Raw genomic sequence first — 16782 nt, forward strand, 5'->3', positions numbered from 1 at the left:
CAGTTAAGCATGGATTCTGGGGCCAGACTGAGTTCCCTGCTGTGTGACCCTAAGTCAGTTGTTTTACCTCTCTGGACTGCTGTTTCCCATCTGAAAAGCAGGATAATAATATCCTCAAAGGATGGCTGGGAGGAAGGATGGTTAATACTTGCAGCTTGTTTAGAACAGACTTTACACAGAAAGCACTATATATTTTGGGTGTTATTATCACTTCATATGAACATTTTATTGGGAAATCAACAGATTGAATGAACAGAATATTCTGAGTGACAGTGAAAGGATGTCTGTTACACAGTTTAAATATTGGTTATTCTGGCTACCCAGAAACATTCTAGAGAAGACTAAAACAGCTAAAAAAAAAAAAAAAAAACCACAAAATTTTCTCAGTCTAAGGACTAAACAATACGTTAATTAAGCAAGCCTTTTCACATTAGCTTTCCAACTGATAAAGGTTAAAGAAGGATAAATAGATCTCCATAACAGTGTCACTATTCCTCTAATGGTGATTTTATTTTCTTAGGCCTGTCCACTAACAACAGCAGGAGAATGATGACAACCTAGCAGCTGTGCCTGGGTGGGTATGTCTGTCCATTAATGAGAAGTTGCTTCCGTAGAACTCATGCTGGGAACCATTCAAGGTTCTGCACCATGGCTCTCCCTTGGCTACCCAATTAAATATTAAGTTTCTAGAATCCTTCTCAGCAAATAAAACCTAACCATACCTGTTTTTTAACCCTTGCTTCTCATTCCTAAAAATAAGAGGGCGGGGGCCTCCCTGGTGGAAGGGGGGTTAAATCCCAGCACTATCAAGCTATCGCCAGCCACTGCAGCACAAGTTCAAGCCCTGGCCAGGGAGGTGACCCACATGGCGCAGCAGACCTCTCCTGACTCACCCACTGCTCCCCTCAGCAGTGTATTTCAGTCAGTCTGCCTGTTCTGCTCCCCACTCTGTCTCTGGTGAATCCTTTCACTCCCCCCCCACACCTCTGCCGGGTACCCCAGCTCTTGTATACATAAATAAATCTTAAAAAAAAAATGTACTAGAAATAGTTTTGAACTATAGCAAAAATATTTATTTAAAGGTTACTCATATTTAATATATAGTTTGACTACCACTCACACTGGTTCTCTATTTAAGAAGTCATCTGTTATACACAGTATGCAAGATGTTTCCAGGAACAGGTCAGACTCATAGTGGATGTAATCACTGGACAGGAATAAGCCTGTTAACTGCTACAAACTTTACAATTCTGAGTAAAAGCAGAGGGAAGGGCCATGAAAATCTCTGTTCTGCGGAGATTCATTGGTTATCTCCTGGGAAAAGTCTAAAATGAGATAGTGGACTTAGAGGAGAGACACATTTTTATTTTACAATGTTCTATGATGAGAAATGGCTGGCAAGAGTATGCCTTCTAGCACTTGTTTTCAACAACAAAAGTCCACTTAATCCCTTCAAGGTGAAGATGTCTATTAATAAATGGGGAAGAAATTGTTTTTCTAAAGAAACTCATGTTTATGGAAAAAGCATTTTGAAACTTCATGATGGGAAGTATTTTCAATATTGTGATTTATATTTATTATCAAAACCAATATTCTTCACCTATAGAAACTTTTGTCTGCATACTTGAAAAACAAGGAAACAGAATTTTAAAATGTTTTAAAAACCTAAATGAAGCTTCTTAGTGGGTTTGAACCCATTTGTTAATACATGAAATGCAAATTTTTCAATCATTCAAGAAGGATGACTGACTTAAGATATAAATTTACTTAAAATATAAATTTCAATTAAAAGCCTTTGCAGTGCTCGCTTCGGCAGCACATATACTAAAAAAATTGGAACGATACAGAGAAGATTAGCATGGCCCCTGTGCAAGGATGACACGCAAATTCGTAAAGCGTTCCATATTTTTAGCTAAGCTTTGGAAACAACCCAAATGCCCAAAAATAGATGACTGGATCAAGAAGATGTGGTACATATATACCATGGAATATTACTCAGCATTCAAAAAAGATAAATCCATGCAATTTGCAGCAACATGGATGGCGCTGGAAGGGATCATGCTCAGCGAAATAAGCCAAAAAGAAAAAGAAAAATACCGGATGGTCTCACTCATAGCAGGAATCTAGAAAACTTAAATAATGGACCAGGAAAATGAATAACTATAAGAAAGTGAAAATCAAAATCAACAAAAAACTATGAACCAGAGACACTCTATGGGGGGTGGGGGGTGGGAAGGGGAGGGATTGGGGCCAAAATAAGGGATTGCAATTGTATGGGGAATATAAAAATAAAATTTATTAAAAAAAAAAAAGCCTTTGCATCCTGGTGAATGGATTGGAAAACGAGTATCATAATTTAATAAATGCAAACAAAGATGCACTTCTTCCGTTCAAAATCTCACTCTTTGGGAGACAAATGTATGGTGATTGATAGGATCATATTCTTTTTTTTTTTTTTTTAAAGATTTATTTATTTATTTATACAGATTGATTGATTGATTAATTGATACAAGCACTGGGTACAGTCAGAAGCGCGGGAGGGTGAGAGAATTCACCAGAGCCAGAGTGGGGAGCAGAGCAGGCAGAAGGACTGAAGTACACTGCTGAGGGGAGCAGCGGGCGGCAGGAGAGGTCTGCGCGCCATGTGGGACCCTCCTCCGGTGTCCGGGGAGCAGCCGGGGATCGAGCTGGCGCTGCAGAGGCTGCGGGAAGCTTCGCAACCCAACGCTCAACCGCTGCGCCACCGGGGAGGCCCGATAGGATCATATTCTTAATGGTGAACTTACTTAATGCAGTTTATACATAAGTTGATTTTCAGTGTCGTACACCTGAAACTTATAGTGTTATAACGCAATTTACTGCAATTAAAAATAAAAAACCAGTAAAAGAACCAAACCTACCTCTTTGACAAGTATCTTTCCAGTTATGACATTAACTTTCCCGAAAAAGTAATGTTTATTAAATATGCTCATATTAATTTCAATCTTTTTTCTTTTTTAAAAAGATTTATTTATGCATACAAGAGCTGGGGCACAGGCCAGAGATGGGGGGGCAGGGGAAGGTGAGAAGATTCACCAGAGACAGAGTGGGGAACAGAACAGGTAGACTGTCCGAAACACACTGCTGAGGGGAGCAGTGGACTAGTCAGGAGAGGGCTGCCTCGCCATGTGGATTGCTTCCTAGCTGGCTGGGGATGGAACTCCTGGCTGCAGAAGTGGCGGATTGCTTCACTGCGCGGTGCTTAACCCTGCGCCCCCCAGGAAGGCCTCTCAATCTTTTAATATTTCTACTCTAAGGCATGTTTTATAAGGTATGTAATATTGATAAAATACATGCAAATAATCTTTAAAAAAAGACTACACATGTTAACAAAGCTGAAAATGTTTGCCGACCACTGCTCTATCCCCACAGAGAAATGTCCACTTTTGGGAGATTCACCTTTGCAGGGAGTAAGGGAAAAGAATAGTCGGTAGCAATTTGGACAGTGGTGCTTCAGATACAGGACAGCACTCTCATCTTTGGGAGTTCCGGACTAGGGAGTGAAGGCAGCAGGTCTTTGAATTTGCCAACCTGTACTTGGTAAAACTGAGGGGAAGGTCCCGGTTCATTGAAAGTCCTCAACCGTTGATTAGTTTTTTTCCTCTTGCCATTTGCAAAACCACCACTATTAACACTAAAGTCACTCGGCAGTTCCGGCTGGGTAAGGGGAAAGATACACAAATACAGCCCCTAAGAACAATGGAGATGCTGTGGAAGGAAAAGAATGTATGCAAACAGAGCAATGCCTGCAGGCTATTTTACAATTGCATTTACCTAGGGAAGAAAATCAAGCTAGACTCTCCAGTCCTAATGAAAAAGTTTCCTTTTTATCTGAATTATTTTTAATCATAACGCTTAGGACCTTCAGTCATGTTACTTGGAAAGATTTAGACACTGTGATTACAAGAGAGGGAGTTATGAAAATAGAATTGTCCTTGAAAGGCTTTTCCGTCGAGTTCAAAAACTCTTTACACAACTTGGTATATGCCCAAACCAAGCAGAGGGGGAAAAGCGAAGGGTCTCCTTCCACCACTGTCGGAGGGTGCGTGTGTGTGGGGGGGGAGGGGGGGCACAGAAAAGGGAGGAAACAGTTCCAAGTGCTCCTGATTCCCTGGAAGGAGGCCGCAACAAATTTTTGAAAATAAGATGAGAAGCGAGGCGGAGGAGAGATGAGCAGTGGCGGTGGGAGAGCAGGGGCGACGCTGGTGGCAGCCAGGAGGTAAAGGCTCGGGTAGGGGTGGGGGTGGGGTAGGGTGGGGTGGGGGGCGCGGGGCACCGCGGCAGCGGGGATGGGGAGAGCGCGGTCGTGTCCGGAGCCGAGGCAGTAGTCAGGGGCAGGCACCCGAGGGAAGCGGGGAGAGGGCGGCGGGGGCCGCGCGCGGGGCCTCGCGGAGTCGGGGCCGGGGTCGCCGGCGGGCAGGGCCGGAAAAAGCCGGGGATCTGGCCGAGCCCGGGGCCAGCTAGGCCGCGCCGAGGGGCAGGGCCGCGCCGCTGTGGCAGCAGAGGGCCCGGCCGAGGGGCGGCGGCGAGGGGTCGCGGCGGGACAGGCTGCGCCGGGAGGCCCGAGACCCGGCGCAGGCCGGCGGGAGGCGCGACCGCTGGAGCCCGAGGACGCGAGCGCGGCCGGCTCCCGGCGCCCGGCCCCCCCCCCCGCCCCCCGCCCCCCGCGGCCGCGGCGTGAGGGGAAAGGCCGGCGGGCAGCGCTCGAGGAGGAGGAGCCTGCGGCCCCGCCCCCCCAGCGAGGGCCGGAGAAAGGCTCGCGGGGAAGGCGGAGGCGGGCGGCGCGGGGAGGGGGCGGCCGCCGGGCCTGCGCCCGAGCGAGCGGCGAGCCGAGGGGGAAGGGGCCCGGAAGGAGGCGAGCGCGGCCTCGACGCCGGGAGCCGGACGCCCGCCGGAGCCGGCCTGCCGCCGCCGCGTTCCCTGCCTGCGCCCGAGCGCGGAGTCCCGCGGCCGCGGAGGCCGAGCGCGGCGGTCGGGCGTGCGGCGAGCGGCGAGCGGGGCCGGGCACCGGAGGCCGCCTGCGGTCCTGCGCGCGGCCGGGGCTTGTGGCTGCGAGACCAGGCGAGGGGCGGCTAGGAGGAGAGGCCGGGAGAAGCCCGGCGAGCGATCTTCCAGCGGCTGGTGGGGCGGAAAAGCCCACCCCCGACTCAAATCCACAATAATATTCCAAACTATTCATAATAAGGAGCAGTTTTTTTTTGGCTGGGCGAGAGGGAGAAAAGGGGAGACGGGAGGAAGCGAAATCTCCGTTTCATGGAGGCTGAGGCAAGAGAAATTTTCGGAGCCTGGATGTGGAGGAGCAAAACAGAACTAACTCAGGAAATTGTCTTTCTGAAAAAGGCCGAACCTGGGCTGGGTCTGAGAATCAGGCTGGGGTAGCTGGAGAAACCTGCAAGTTTAAAGGAAAAAGAAAAGGAGAAAATATTTTCAGAGATTTTCTCTGGTTTGTGGTTATTGCTACCATTTTAAAGAAAAGGCATAACATTTCAGGTGTTTTTTGAATTTTTTTTTTTTTTTGGTGCGATTGGCTCATTTCAGAATTTCAAAACCTTTCATGTAAGAGCTTTTTTAAAAAGGAAATTCATAATTTTGATTTCCAGGGTTGCACTGGACTTGGAAGGAGTGCCGTTGTGTACATACTATTGTATGGTTTTATTTATTTTTCACTGTGCAAATAAGCTGGAAGATTTTTTTCCAAGTGCCAATTCGGATTTATCCTTCTTTTTTTATTCTTCCCTCAAATATATTTGTTGTCGTTTTAAGCATTGGAAACCAGAGAATTTTTCCCCCATTGGAGCTCGAGGCTCTCTTGCCAACAGCTGGGAAAACTGGATTAAAGGATGGGTTTTATCTGTATTTTGCAGTTAAGACTGATATTTTGAAGTCACATTCTTCCTGTGATTCATTTGTGTTAGCCCATAGCGCTAACCTTGAAGAGATTTGTGGTTGGGTTTTTGGTTTTGAAGAAGGTCCTAGTTTTTCCTTTTTCTTTCTTTTCTTTTCTTTTTTTTTAAGGGGGGAGGGGAAGAGGGGGCTAAGAAAGGAGGAGACCATGTTAACTGGTGGAAGTAGAACGGAGCTTCAGTTACCAGGGTCCTGAGAGCCCTCGGCAAAAGGACTGTGTCTTCAGGGAGGCCCTCCTCTCACCTTAAAAATTGCAAGCAATTCATTCCTGATCAAGACATCAAAACTACTGGATTCTGGAGCCGTGGAGACGCTGAGAAACCATGAGTGTAAGGTTACCCCAGAGTATAGACAGGTAGGTTGGCTAATAAAATGGTTTTTCAACACTTAGGGAAGGACTGGGAGGGAGGGTGTTGTGTTTTGATAAAAGGTTGCAAGAGAAGGGTCTGGGTGGGCTGTGGGAATTGGGGTAGGAGCTTTGGTCTCCAGGGACTGTCTGAGCTTGTGTGTTTATAGACACCCCACACCCCCTTCCAACACATCTCCTGATTCACTGTTTTTTTAATGTAAGCTACAGTGAAGCCAGCAGCGGCGGAGAAATAGGGGGAAATGGTTCCAGCCACCTTTGACTTTTGCCAGCCTGGAGGCTGAATTTGAGTCCCTAACTTGCCAGCCCAGGGGGTGGGAGGCGGCTATAGGCCTGGTCATGTGAGCCCCCCTAAAAGGGATTGGGACTGGCTTTAGGTGTTGGAGCTGCTGGGGGAAGGGCCCTAGCCGAGGCTTGGACCTCCACAGGCTGGTGGTTATGGAATGGTGGGACTTGTTAAAGGGGGGATTCCCATTTCTCCAGTAAGGAGCATGTTCTTGGCCTGAATGATGGGGTCAAAACACCCTTTGTACCCATTCAGGTCTGGGTTTTTACCAGTGGCTGACATGGCCCCCAAATACAGAGGTCACTTTAGAACGTCTTCCTCTTCCAGCTTAAGGCTTAACATGAGACCGGCCAGTGGGCCTGATGCTCTAGATTTAATCTTCCAAGCTGTTCTTAATACGCTTGACTCTGCAGAATGGGCCTTCCCTCTCCCAAGCTGGAAGGAGTTGTTTTGGGTTCTTGGCCTCATGGGCAGAGGCACTGGCCCTTAGAGTCCTATCACAGTATGCTCCCCCCATCCTCCAGTCTGCAAACCTCCCCATCTCTGGTAACACTACCACTTACAACTTTGTACGCTGTCTTTACCTTCTCTTCCCCTTCCTCACCCCTTTCCATGAAAATCTTGAGAGAGGGTTTTGGAGGTGCCTCACCCATCCGAACTGGATAAATGGGTGGTTAGAGGACTCACCAAGCAGATGAAAGGATTGGACCTGGAAAAAATATTGGAGAGCTAGGGAAGAATATTTGCAAGGGAGTGATTACTTTCTCCACATCCAGGTAACCTTTGATTATCCATGCTAATAATTTCTTCTTGGCTGTGGAATGTGGCTTAAAATGCATATAATCTCTCGCAAATGCTAATCTGTGTATTGCTTCACAGTCCTATTTAGATTAGTTCAGTACTCCCCAGATGGGGACCTGACTTGGTAGTGGACAGGAGAAGGCAGACGTAAAGGACAAAAAAGTATGTGTGGCTGGTTCGAATCTCTCTCCCTTCTCCGTTGGCCTCTCTGTAGAAAGGGGCAACTGAGGCATGTAAAAGCAAACAGTGGAAATGGTTACCTGGCTGCCCTTCTCTTTCTGTCCCTTTGGAGTTTGGAATTAGTGCACTTGCCTTTTTAAGAATTGGATGGTGAATTATGTCAGTGAATTCAAGGATGTAAAAAGATGGAAACCCTGCTGTTAGGGGATGCAAGCAGGAGGGGGGAGTGAGGGTTCCTGGGCTGAAGTTTTTCTCTCCTTAGGTCTCCCCCAACATTTGTATAGCATGGTATGATTTCCTAAGTGCTTTCATAGAACATACCTCATTTGAGCCTTACTATACAGTTTGTGAGGTGGACAAGTCAGTGGTTATTATTCCCATTTCACAGAAGGGGTAATTGAGGCTCAGAGAAGCTTCCTGCCTTGCCCAGTGTGATTTTACTCACTACTATCAGTCAGATTCTGTCTACTGATTCTGAATCCTGTTGTCACCCCACCCTGTCTGATTTGGCTGTCCTGTAGTTCATGGGAGCACCACTGTATTCTCTTTGCGGTAGGACAAAATGCATTTTTCTTTGTTAACAGTCTTGGGGCCAGCACCTGTAGTTTCTGTCGCCAGAGCACCATTTTCTCCTGTGAGATAATACAACTTGCAGGATGAGAGCATTCCTCCCCTTTACCCCCATGCCAATTCTCATCCCTGTTGGAATCAAATTGGGGGCTGAGGTCCCATTCTGGGGCACTCGATTTGCATTGGCTCTTGCCACTTGGTTCAAGACCCTATGAACTGTAAATAATTCACAATCTTACACCATATTGGAGGGTTAGAGTGTAAAAAAAAGTTGCAGATTATGGAGTCAAGGATTCTCTTTAGTTATCAAATTGCTCTGTAGAGAGCCTAGTATAGGTGCTATTAGTGTGTTTCAGAAAATTCAAGAATGCAGTTCTTGCTCTCAAAGAGCTTGCAGTCCAACTGAGGAACTAGGTAAGGTACATGGCTCCTGAGGACCACATAAAAGCAGCACTAGACTGAACTCCATCAAGACAGGAACTATGTTTGATTTCTTCTGGTATATCCTACAGGTCTAGTGTAGAGCTTTGCAAGTAAAGTGCTTCAGTAAATACTTAATGAATGAATTGTGGAATAAATTAGCATGTCAGCAAGTATAAATTCTTTCATTTCAGATGGTTTCAACCTTCATATGTTAATTTCAATTGTAGTGCAGGTAAGGTCAGTTAGAGAAGGCTTCCAAGATGATGTGTAACACCCTCTCAGGAAGTAAGTCGGTGGTCCATAGAAACATGAAGCATTTGTGACATGTCTATTTTTTAGTGTTAATTGTTGCTGAAAGATGGACTAAGTATAGCTATTTTGTGTCTGTTTCAGCTTTTGTCCCTGAATAACATATTGTCATTAATATATATTGTTTTCAAGGGTTTCTAAAAATGTTTGCTATTGCAAGCAGATATAATGACTCTGAATTATATTTACAAGGAATGGTACAAAGCTTGCTAAGTCTTTTTTTTTAAAAGATTTATTTATTTATGCATACTAGAGCTGGGGTGTAGGCCAGAGGTGTGGGGGGATGAGAGGAGTCACCAGAGACAGAATGGGGAGCAGAACAGGCAGATTGACTGAAATATACTGCTGAGGGGTGCAGCAGGAGAGGTCTGCTGTGCCCCCTGGGTCAGTTCCCTGGCCGGGGATCGAACTTGTGATGCAGTGGCTGCCAATAGCTTCATAAGTGCAAGACTTAACCCCTTGTGCCACCAGGGATGCCCATGACCTTGCTAAGTTTTTATATCCACTTGCTTAGTTCTTCATGCACATGTTTTTGAGATGGCCAGATGGGTTAAGGGTGTGTGTCCATAAAACAGCTTTTTTCTGTGCATTTAGTTATCTCATATGAGGACCAAGCCAGGCGAAGTACTAGATTTAATCCAAGAGTTCTTGGTTTGAGCCCTGACTTCCCCCTAACTATGTGACCTTGGGCAAGTCACATGCTTCCTCTGTTTTCCTCATATGTAAAGCACTAACTCATTTATGTTAAGTGCTCTCCAGTTCTCAAACATTTTCACCTAGCATGTCATTTGAAGATCAAAGCATTTATTGCATTGCTCTCACAGGGCTGTTGAAAGAAGCAAATCAAATACGATAATATATTTCAGATTGCTTTCTATATTGTAAAACTCTATATTAATTTAGGTGATAAATTCATGGATTTCATTTAGCTTCACGTACTACTTTGTTATCGAAGTAGCCCAAAACAAATTAAGGGTGACTGAAAGATCTTTCCATTGATTTTGAAGAATTTAACCAGAGTGAATAGGCTTTTTTGTTGTAGTAGTGCTTGTGGTCAAAAAGAAGGAATATTTTTGCAGTGGTCAGGGTTGGGAGACAATTTAGAAGAAGCCTATGAGAAGAGGAAGGTCATTGAATCTCTGAGGAATTTTGATGAATGAGCGTGGCTTCAACTATTTGAATGGGGATGGAAAGTGTTTTATGATCTCTGGCCATTCCCTATTTTAGAAATAGGACTTCCTAATTCAAAATAAATGCAAACCCAGCAACTGTTCTTACCAGAGATCTGAGATCAAGTGTCACCATTCCCCAGTCTAGCTTCTTTTCTTAAGAAGAGGCAAAATTTCCTGTGAGGTGTATAGAGGAGCTGGAGAGAGGAAGTTGAGAGACTGGGTTTATCTGTAAAGGGAATAGGGTACATTGCTTTCCCATCTCTTCACTCTTCCCACCTGGACTTCAGTAGCCCAAAACAAATTAAGGGTGACTGAAAGATCTTTCCATTGATTTTGAAGAATTTAACCAGAGTGAGCTTTTTTTAACTGGTTAAAGTACTGTCAGGGTTCCTGTCCTCCCATTCAGGAGAGTAGACAAAAAAATATGAAAACTTAATGACAGTAAGAGTTCATCAGAAATAAATGACACATAGCTAATTCACAGATTATCATAAAGATAGGAGTTCCGGAAACTTATATGCTCCATGGACTAGAGTGTGTTTAGAAAACAACTTTGAGATTCTGGGATAGTGGTGCATGTAAAAGGGCTTTGGTAACTGTGACATTCATAAAACCTGGGGAGCTACTGTAATTTACAGTGACTGAATCTACTTCATTTCTTCTTAGTGACATTGCTTTTAAAAATCCATTGATTTGTTATTTTTTAAGCTTAGTTCCTAGGTTTATCACGTGACTTGGAAACTCCTTTCCTCACAGGCTGTGTGTATTCTTCCTGTTCTCAATCACCTATTGGGAAAAGACCCAAAACATTTACCTGTGGGTGGCATCCAAGGTCACTCCTTCACCCCATGGGGATAAACAAGCACTAAAGAAGTACAGAATCAGATCACAAAAGAAGAGAGTAATCTATCTTATTAAAAGTCATGTTAGATCTTTCATGGAAGGAGGTTAGTGTTCTTCGGGAAGAACACCGGGGTCTGAGTTAAGAGATGAGTCGGTTACGCTAGCCAACTGCAGAGATTTGATTTTTTGTTTTGTTCTTTGACCCACTGAAAACTTAATGCCTTGTGTCCTTTCTTTCAGTGAGCCAGGACTTTTTTCCAGGAATATTTATCTGACCTTCCTGAAAACCAGTGAAAATGAAAGTTTGAAGAGACTAGGGAACACAGCTGTGTGATGAAATGGGAGGGGGGAGGGGAGAACAATGATGGGGAAACTTGGGGAGGAGCTGAGAAGTCCGTGGCCCCTCGTAGACTAGTAGGACTTGGAAGGTGTTTTATCTGGAAGAACACCCAGATTTGTACTACTAAAACAACTGGACGGACCTGAGGGAAAACTCACCAAAGTTGTGAGCCTTAAGGGATCGCTTTGCCCTTTCCTCTTGACTCCAAATAGTATGTGGATGTCTCTTGAACTAGTTATGGCAGGTTGAAAGCCTCCCATTTTCAGTGATAGTTTCCAGAAGGTAGTTCCATGAGTTCAACCATTAAAAATTTGTTTGAATTCCCAGCTTTCCTTTGCTACAATTTAACTTTGTTTTATTCTCTTTTAATTCAGATTTCATTATAGACCCTAATGTCACTAGTAATCTTCTAATATTTTTATTGACATCTTAAAGATTTTCCTCCTCATTCCAAGGAACAACAAACTAAGACATGAATGTGTGAGAAAAGGGACTTTGAAAAGTCTGAAGTGATTTTCTTGATTTCCTATCCTTTTGTCTTTCTTCACTGTTTGAAGCTGTAATAAAATGGTCAGAAGGGTCACCAGTCATGGCCTGGCTTCACATCACAGAGGGAACCTTCCAAGCAGTGGCTCTGATTCATGGCACTTGCAGTCCGTTGGTTGGACAGCAGATATTTATCAAGTAACTCCATGCTCTGCTAGTTCTTGGTGTTCTGATAGATAATATGCAAGAATGTGGAGCTCACATTCTTGTTGGGAAATGTTATTAATGAAACAACACAAAACAATAAAAATATAGTATGTAATTGCTGAATCTTGATGTTTACCAAAAAGGTACATTTAGGGAAGAGTAAAAAGTTGGTGCTAATGAGAATTGTCAGAAGCAGTTAGAAACTATTTAGGTGGAAGAAAGAAGAGACCAGGAGAATAGGTATTCTCAGACCAGGAGAACAATGTCAGCAAAGGTTCTGGGGTAAAACCAAGCAGGGTGTGATCTTGGAATAGTAAGTTTGTTGGTCTTTGTTTATAGACAGGAGAAAAGTTAGGTTGACAAGATGAGTGGAGGGGGGAGAGGGGACAGATAAAGGTATTCAGACTTGAGGTGGTAGGAAGAAGGGAAGTTTGTGTGTTATATGGTGATTGAAATAGTGTTTAAAGAGAGAATTCTGATATTAACATGTAGATTTCTGGAGAGCTTGGGGCCACAGGGGGAAGCTGGGAGTTTTTACAGCAAGAGCAATTAGTTAAATGAAACTGGAGGAGAACTATAAGCCTGAGGACTCGGGGATCCTCCTGGTAGAGGTCTTGGACTTCATCCTTAGGGCTGGGGAGGACCAACACTTGTTTCCTTATCTTTTTGATCATTGCCTTTCTGACCAGTGTGAGGTGATGCATATTATTATTTTGATTTGCATCTCCCTGTGAATTAGAGATGTTGAGCATCTTTTCATGTACCCGTTGACCAACTGTATACAAATATTGAATCATGTTGTATACCTGGAACCAGTGTAATGCTCTATGTCAGCTACACACAGAAAAGGGAAATCAGGTGTGTAGGATGGCACCCTAAGGTGGGTCCTGCTTTGCTCAAAACCCCCCACACCACCTTGGAATAGACAGCAAAGGTTCTGTTGTAAGAACAGGAGAACTAATTTAATTCAGAGCACATGTCCTAAGATAATGTAACAATGAAGAGCAAGATTTGAAAGCCATATAGAAGATAAATCAGCAAGGTATGTTATGGCTGAATCGAATTTGATTCTCAAGTTTTTGAGAACTGCATATTACTTTGCTAGAGTGAGTAAGACCATCATTGAGTTATTTTGTCTCTTGTTCATGCCCAGCAGTTCACTGAATGCTGCATATTGAATGATACTTATCTCACTAAGACCCTTAGATTAGGCCATTTCTATCAAATTGTTGGAGTTCTTCAATACAGCCTTTGAAAAGGGAGGGGAGGTGAATCAGTTCTGGGAGATCCTTTAGGAAACTGGATCATGATTTGAGATTAGCATGTATGTGCGGGATCCTGGTCAATTAATCATACCTCACTCCCACATAGCAGACCACACTCCAGGGCTAGAGGGATACCTGTGCAGAAACCGTCTTAGTAGCATAATTATAGCGTGTAGGACTTTGAGCACATCTTTGTGCGAGCCCCACTCAGTTGGGTGATCAGGATTTTTGTTAAAGCATTTTGTGAATTTTACAGTGCCAAACATATGGGGAGTGTTGATAAGACATTTATTTGGTTTGGCCAATACCCTAGACTGGCCTGAAAACTCTGGCTGCCATTGGAAGGCCTGTGTTTGAGTGCTCAGGCCTATGTTGATTCTAAACTCAAGACTGACAGGTGTGACTGGGGACATTGAACAAACCCAGGACAGTACTTAAAAATCAGGTGTGTGAGTAGAATTCCATTAAATATAAGTAAACCATCTCTTCTTTATCTGTTCCTCCGCAGTGGATACTTAGGTTGTTTCCATATCTTGGCTATTATGAATAATGCTTCACTGACCACGGTAGGGGTACATATATCTCTTTGAGATACCAATTTCACTTTCTTCACATAAATATGCAGAAATGAAATGGCTGGATCACATGGTAGTTCTGTTTTTGATTTTGGGGGAAATTGCTGTACTATTTTTCATAGTGACTGCACCAATTTCTATTTCCACCAACAGTGTCCAAGGGTTCCTTTTTTTTTTTTTTTTAAGATTTATTTATTTATACATATAAGAGCTGGGATGCAGGGGGTGAGAAGATTCACCAGAGACAGAGTGGGGAACAGAACAGGCAAACTAACTAAAATACACTGCTGAGAGGAGCAGCAGGCAAGAGAGGAGAGGTCTGCTTCTCCATGTGGGTTGCTCCCTGGCCGGCCAGGGATCTAACTCGTGCTTCAGAGGCTGCGGACTGCTTCATAGTGCGGTGTTTAACCCCTTGCGCCTTCCAAGGTTTCCTTTTTCTCTGCATCCTTGCTAACACTTGTTATTGCTTGTCTTGATAATATCCTTTCTGACCAGCGTGTGGTGATATATCATTGTGGTTTTGATTTGCATTTCCCTGAAAATTAGAGATGTTGAGCATCTTTTCATGCACCCTTTGGCCAACTGTATACAAATATTGAATCATTATATTGTATACGTGGAGCCGGTATAACATTATATGTCAATTATATGTCAATAAAAAGGGAAATCAGGTGTGTAGGATCTCATCTTAAGGTAGATCCCTCTTTGCTCAGAATCCCCTCAAACCTTGGAAAAGACAACAAAGATTCTGTTGTAAAAACAGGAGAATTAATTTAATTTAATTCAGAGTGCAGATGTCTAAGCAGTGCTGTCAGAGTATGAACTGCTAATGTCAGTATCACCTGGGGAGTTGTTAAAAATGTAAAAAATCCAGCCCAACTCCCAACTCGGGATTTATGACTTTTTCCTTCAATTCAGTCCACATCTCACTAGTTGTCGGTGTTATATGACCCGTATATGCTGTAGAACTTGTGTGCTGTACCCTGCTTCAGGTAGACCAATCAGCCTCTTTCCTGGGCCACATCATTCTTTCCACATGCTCTTTTTATGTATTGTTCTACCCACCCCCCTCTCCCAATTCCTCCCCTTTCCCCAGATTTATTTCCTTCAAGGAAACCTTTTCTGGTTAATACCATCACTCTGTGGGGCCTTCTTGGTGGCGCAGGGGTTAAAGTCTCAATGCTATCAAGCTATCACCAGCCACTGTGGCATGAGTTCAATCCCCGGCCAGGGAGCTAATCCCACATGGCACAGCAGACCTCTCCTGGCTCACCTGCTGCTCCCCTCAGCAGTGTATCTCAGTAGATCTGCCTGTTCAGCTCCCCACTCTGTCTCTGATGAATCCTCTTACCCCCCACCTCTGGCCTGCACCCCAGTTCTTCTATCCAAAAATAAATAGATAAAATCTTTTTTTAAAAAAAAACATCAAATGGGCCTCCCCTGGTGGCGCAGCGGTTAAGCGCCGAGCTGCGAGGCTGCCCGCAGCCTCTGCAGTACCAGTTCGTTCCCCGGCCACTGGCGAGGGTCCCACAAAAAACAAAACAAAACAAAAACCAAAAAAACCATCAAACTACATTTTTTGTTACTGAACATTCCTTTGGCACATACATATAGCAGTTGGATTCTTGTCTTTTGTTTGCATAAAACACTTTATGTAAAAATTTTAGCAGGTTACCAAGCACCTGATAGACTAATAAATGCTAGTTCTTCTATTTTTTGCATGTTTTCTGTTAGTTTTTGTATCATATCCTGTTTTTCAGGGTTCAGCAGTAATGTCTCTTCATTTTTCTGCAGTGTTTTCTAGGACCCAGTTTAGTTGTCCTTACGCAAGTTGTATCCTACCTGTTGTCTCCTGGCATGAAACTGTAGTTCATTCTTGACATTTCCAATTCTCTCCACGCCCAACCAAAGGATTTCAAGAAAGTAACTCTAAACATTGCTGCCAAGAACTGAAGCCAGAAACACCCCCCCACCCACCCCCCTTGTTCTTTTTGGGTGCTAGGTCTTGGGCATTTGCTGTTTCTTCTGGGTACAGAGCAGCCTTGTTAGGGTTGCTTGCCTTCAGCCACTCAGAGTTCTGATGGCCTGATTTCCGAGCTGCCTTTCCCTGCAGGGGTCTGCCGGGCACAGGGCCCGCCCTTCTATTGTCCTCCCTGCCCCGGGCTGGCCCCATTCATTTCCCAGAGCAGGGCCCTCAGAAGCTTCCCTCCAAGAGACTGCTGCTGCAGAGAAAGGCCACTGTTGTTCTGGGGGGAGGTGGCTGGAGAGAGTGTAGTAAATAGCTTTGTGAATGGGACCTTGTATGAGGCCAGAACCACAGACACTTTTCTCCTCAGAGCTCTGGGGATGGGGGCAAAAAACCACTAGGGTTTTAGTGACTTTACAGGAACAGGGCTCAGTTTTAGGAATATTCAAATAAGAAGTTTGGTCCAATTAACAAATCTTCACTGACTGGCAACCCTTACTGTACTGGGGAGCCTATGTGAATAAGTTGCATATCCTGCCCTCAAGAGGCTTATGATTTTGTAGGGGGAGGCAGAAGTAAGCAGGAATTGTAGTATGGCATCCTGAGCTCTCTCCCATGATAGCAGTCAAAACAGGGGAAGGGTTCCTAGTGGAAGGGACCTTTAAATTGAGGCCCCAAGTGAGGCTCAGGGTTGAGACAGAACGTCCAGCTAGAGGGGATGGCGCATACGGAAAACTGAAGGCCAGAAAGGGTGTGGTGCTGTAGGAAAGTGGCTGTGATCTATGGCAAGACCACAGAGCAATTAGTTAAATGAAACTTGAGGAGAACTAGGAACCTGAAGACCTAAGGATCCTCCTGGTAGAGGTTTTGGACTTCATCCTAAGGGCTGGGGAGGACCATTGCAAGACTTGAGTAGGCGAGAGTCAGATATGCTTTTAGAAGAAACAGAATCATCTGGCTGCAGTGTGGTCATTGCAGTTGGAAGAAAGAAAGAGTCGAGAGAGGAAAGCTGAACTGGGAAAACACAGGCAATCTGGGCGGTGGTGGGG

The 16782-nt window shown here is 44.5% G+C and overlaps 1 protein-coding gene and 1 non-coding gene across 10 annotated transcripts in view; both read left to right on the plus strand.

Moving 5' to 3' along the window:
- Nucleotides 1–1800: 1800 nt before the first annotated feature.
- LOC119237410 (U6 spliceosomal RNA) lies at nucleotides 1801–1910 on the plus strand. The gene has a single exon (XR_005123335.1). It is a non-coding gene; the product is annotated as a U6 spliceosomal RNA (small nuclear RNA).
- A 2216-nt stretch (nucleotides 1911–4126) lies between these two features.
- ARHGEF11 (Rho guanine nucleotide exchange factor 11) overlaps nucleotides 4127–16782 on the plus strand; it is a 101306-nt gene continuing 88650 nt past the window's right edge. For 8 of the 9 annotated variants that reach the window (XM_054691434.1, XM_054691440.1, XM_054691437.1 and 5 more), the window contains exon 1: nucleotides 4127–4258. In XM_054691434.1, coding sequence (XP_054547409.1) covers nucleotides 4209–4258 — 50 coding nt within the window. In that variant the 5' untranslated portion in view covers nucleotides 4127–4208. Of the gene's footprint in view, nucleotides 4259–5053; nucleotides 6299–16782 lie in introns of those variants that run through there. The other variant, XM_054691436.1, reaches the window with a different exon arrangement.

This window comes from Talpa occidentalis, unplaced genomic scaffold, assembly GCF_014898055.3.
Source record: "Talpa occidentalis isolate TD23 unplaced genomic scaffold, MPIMG_talOcc4v2.1 talOcc4.9, whole genome shotgun sequence".
In the NCBI taxonomy this organism is placed as follows: Eukaryota; Metazoa; Chordata; class Mammalia; order Eulipotyphla; family Talpidae; genus Talpa; species Talpa occidentalis.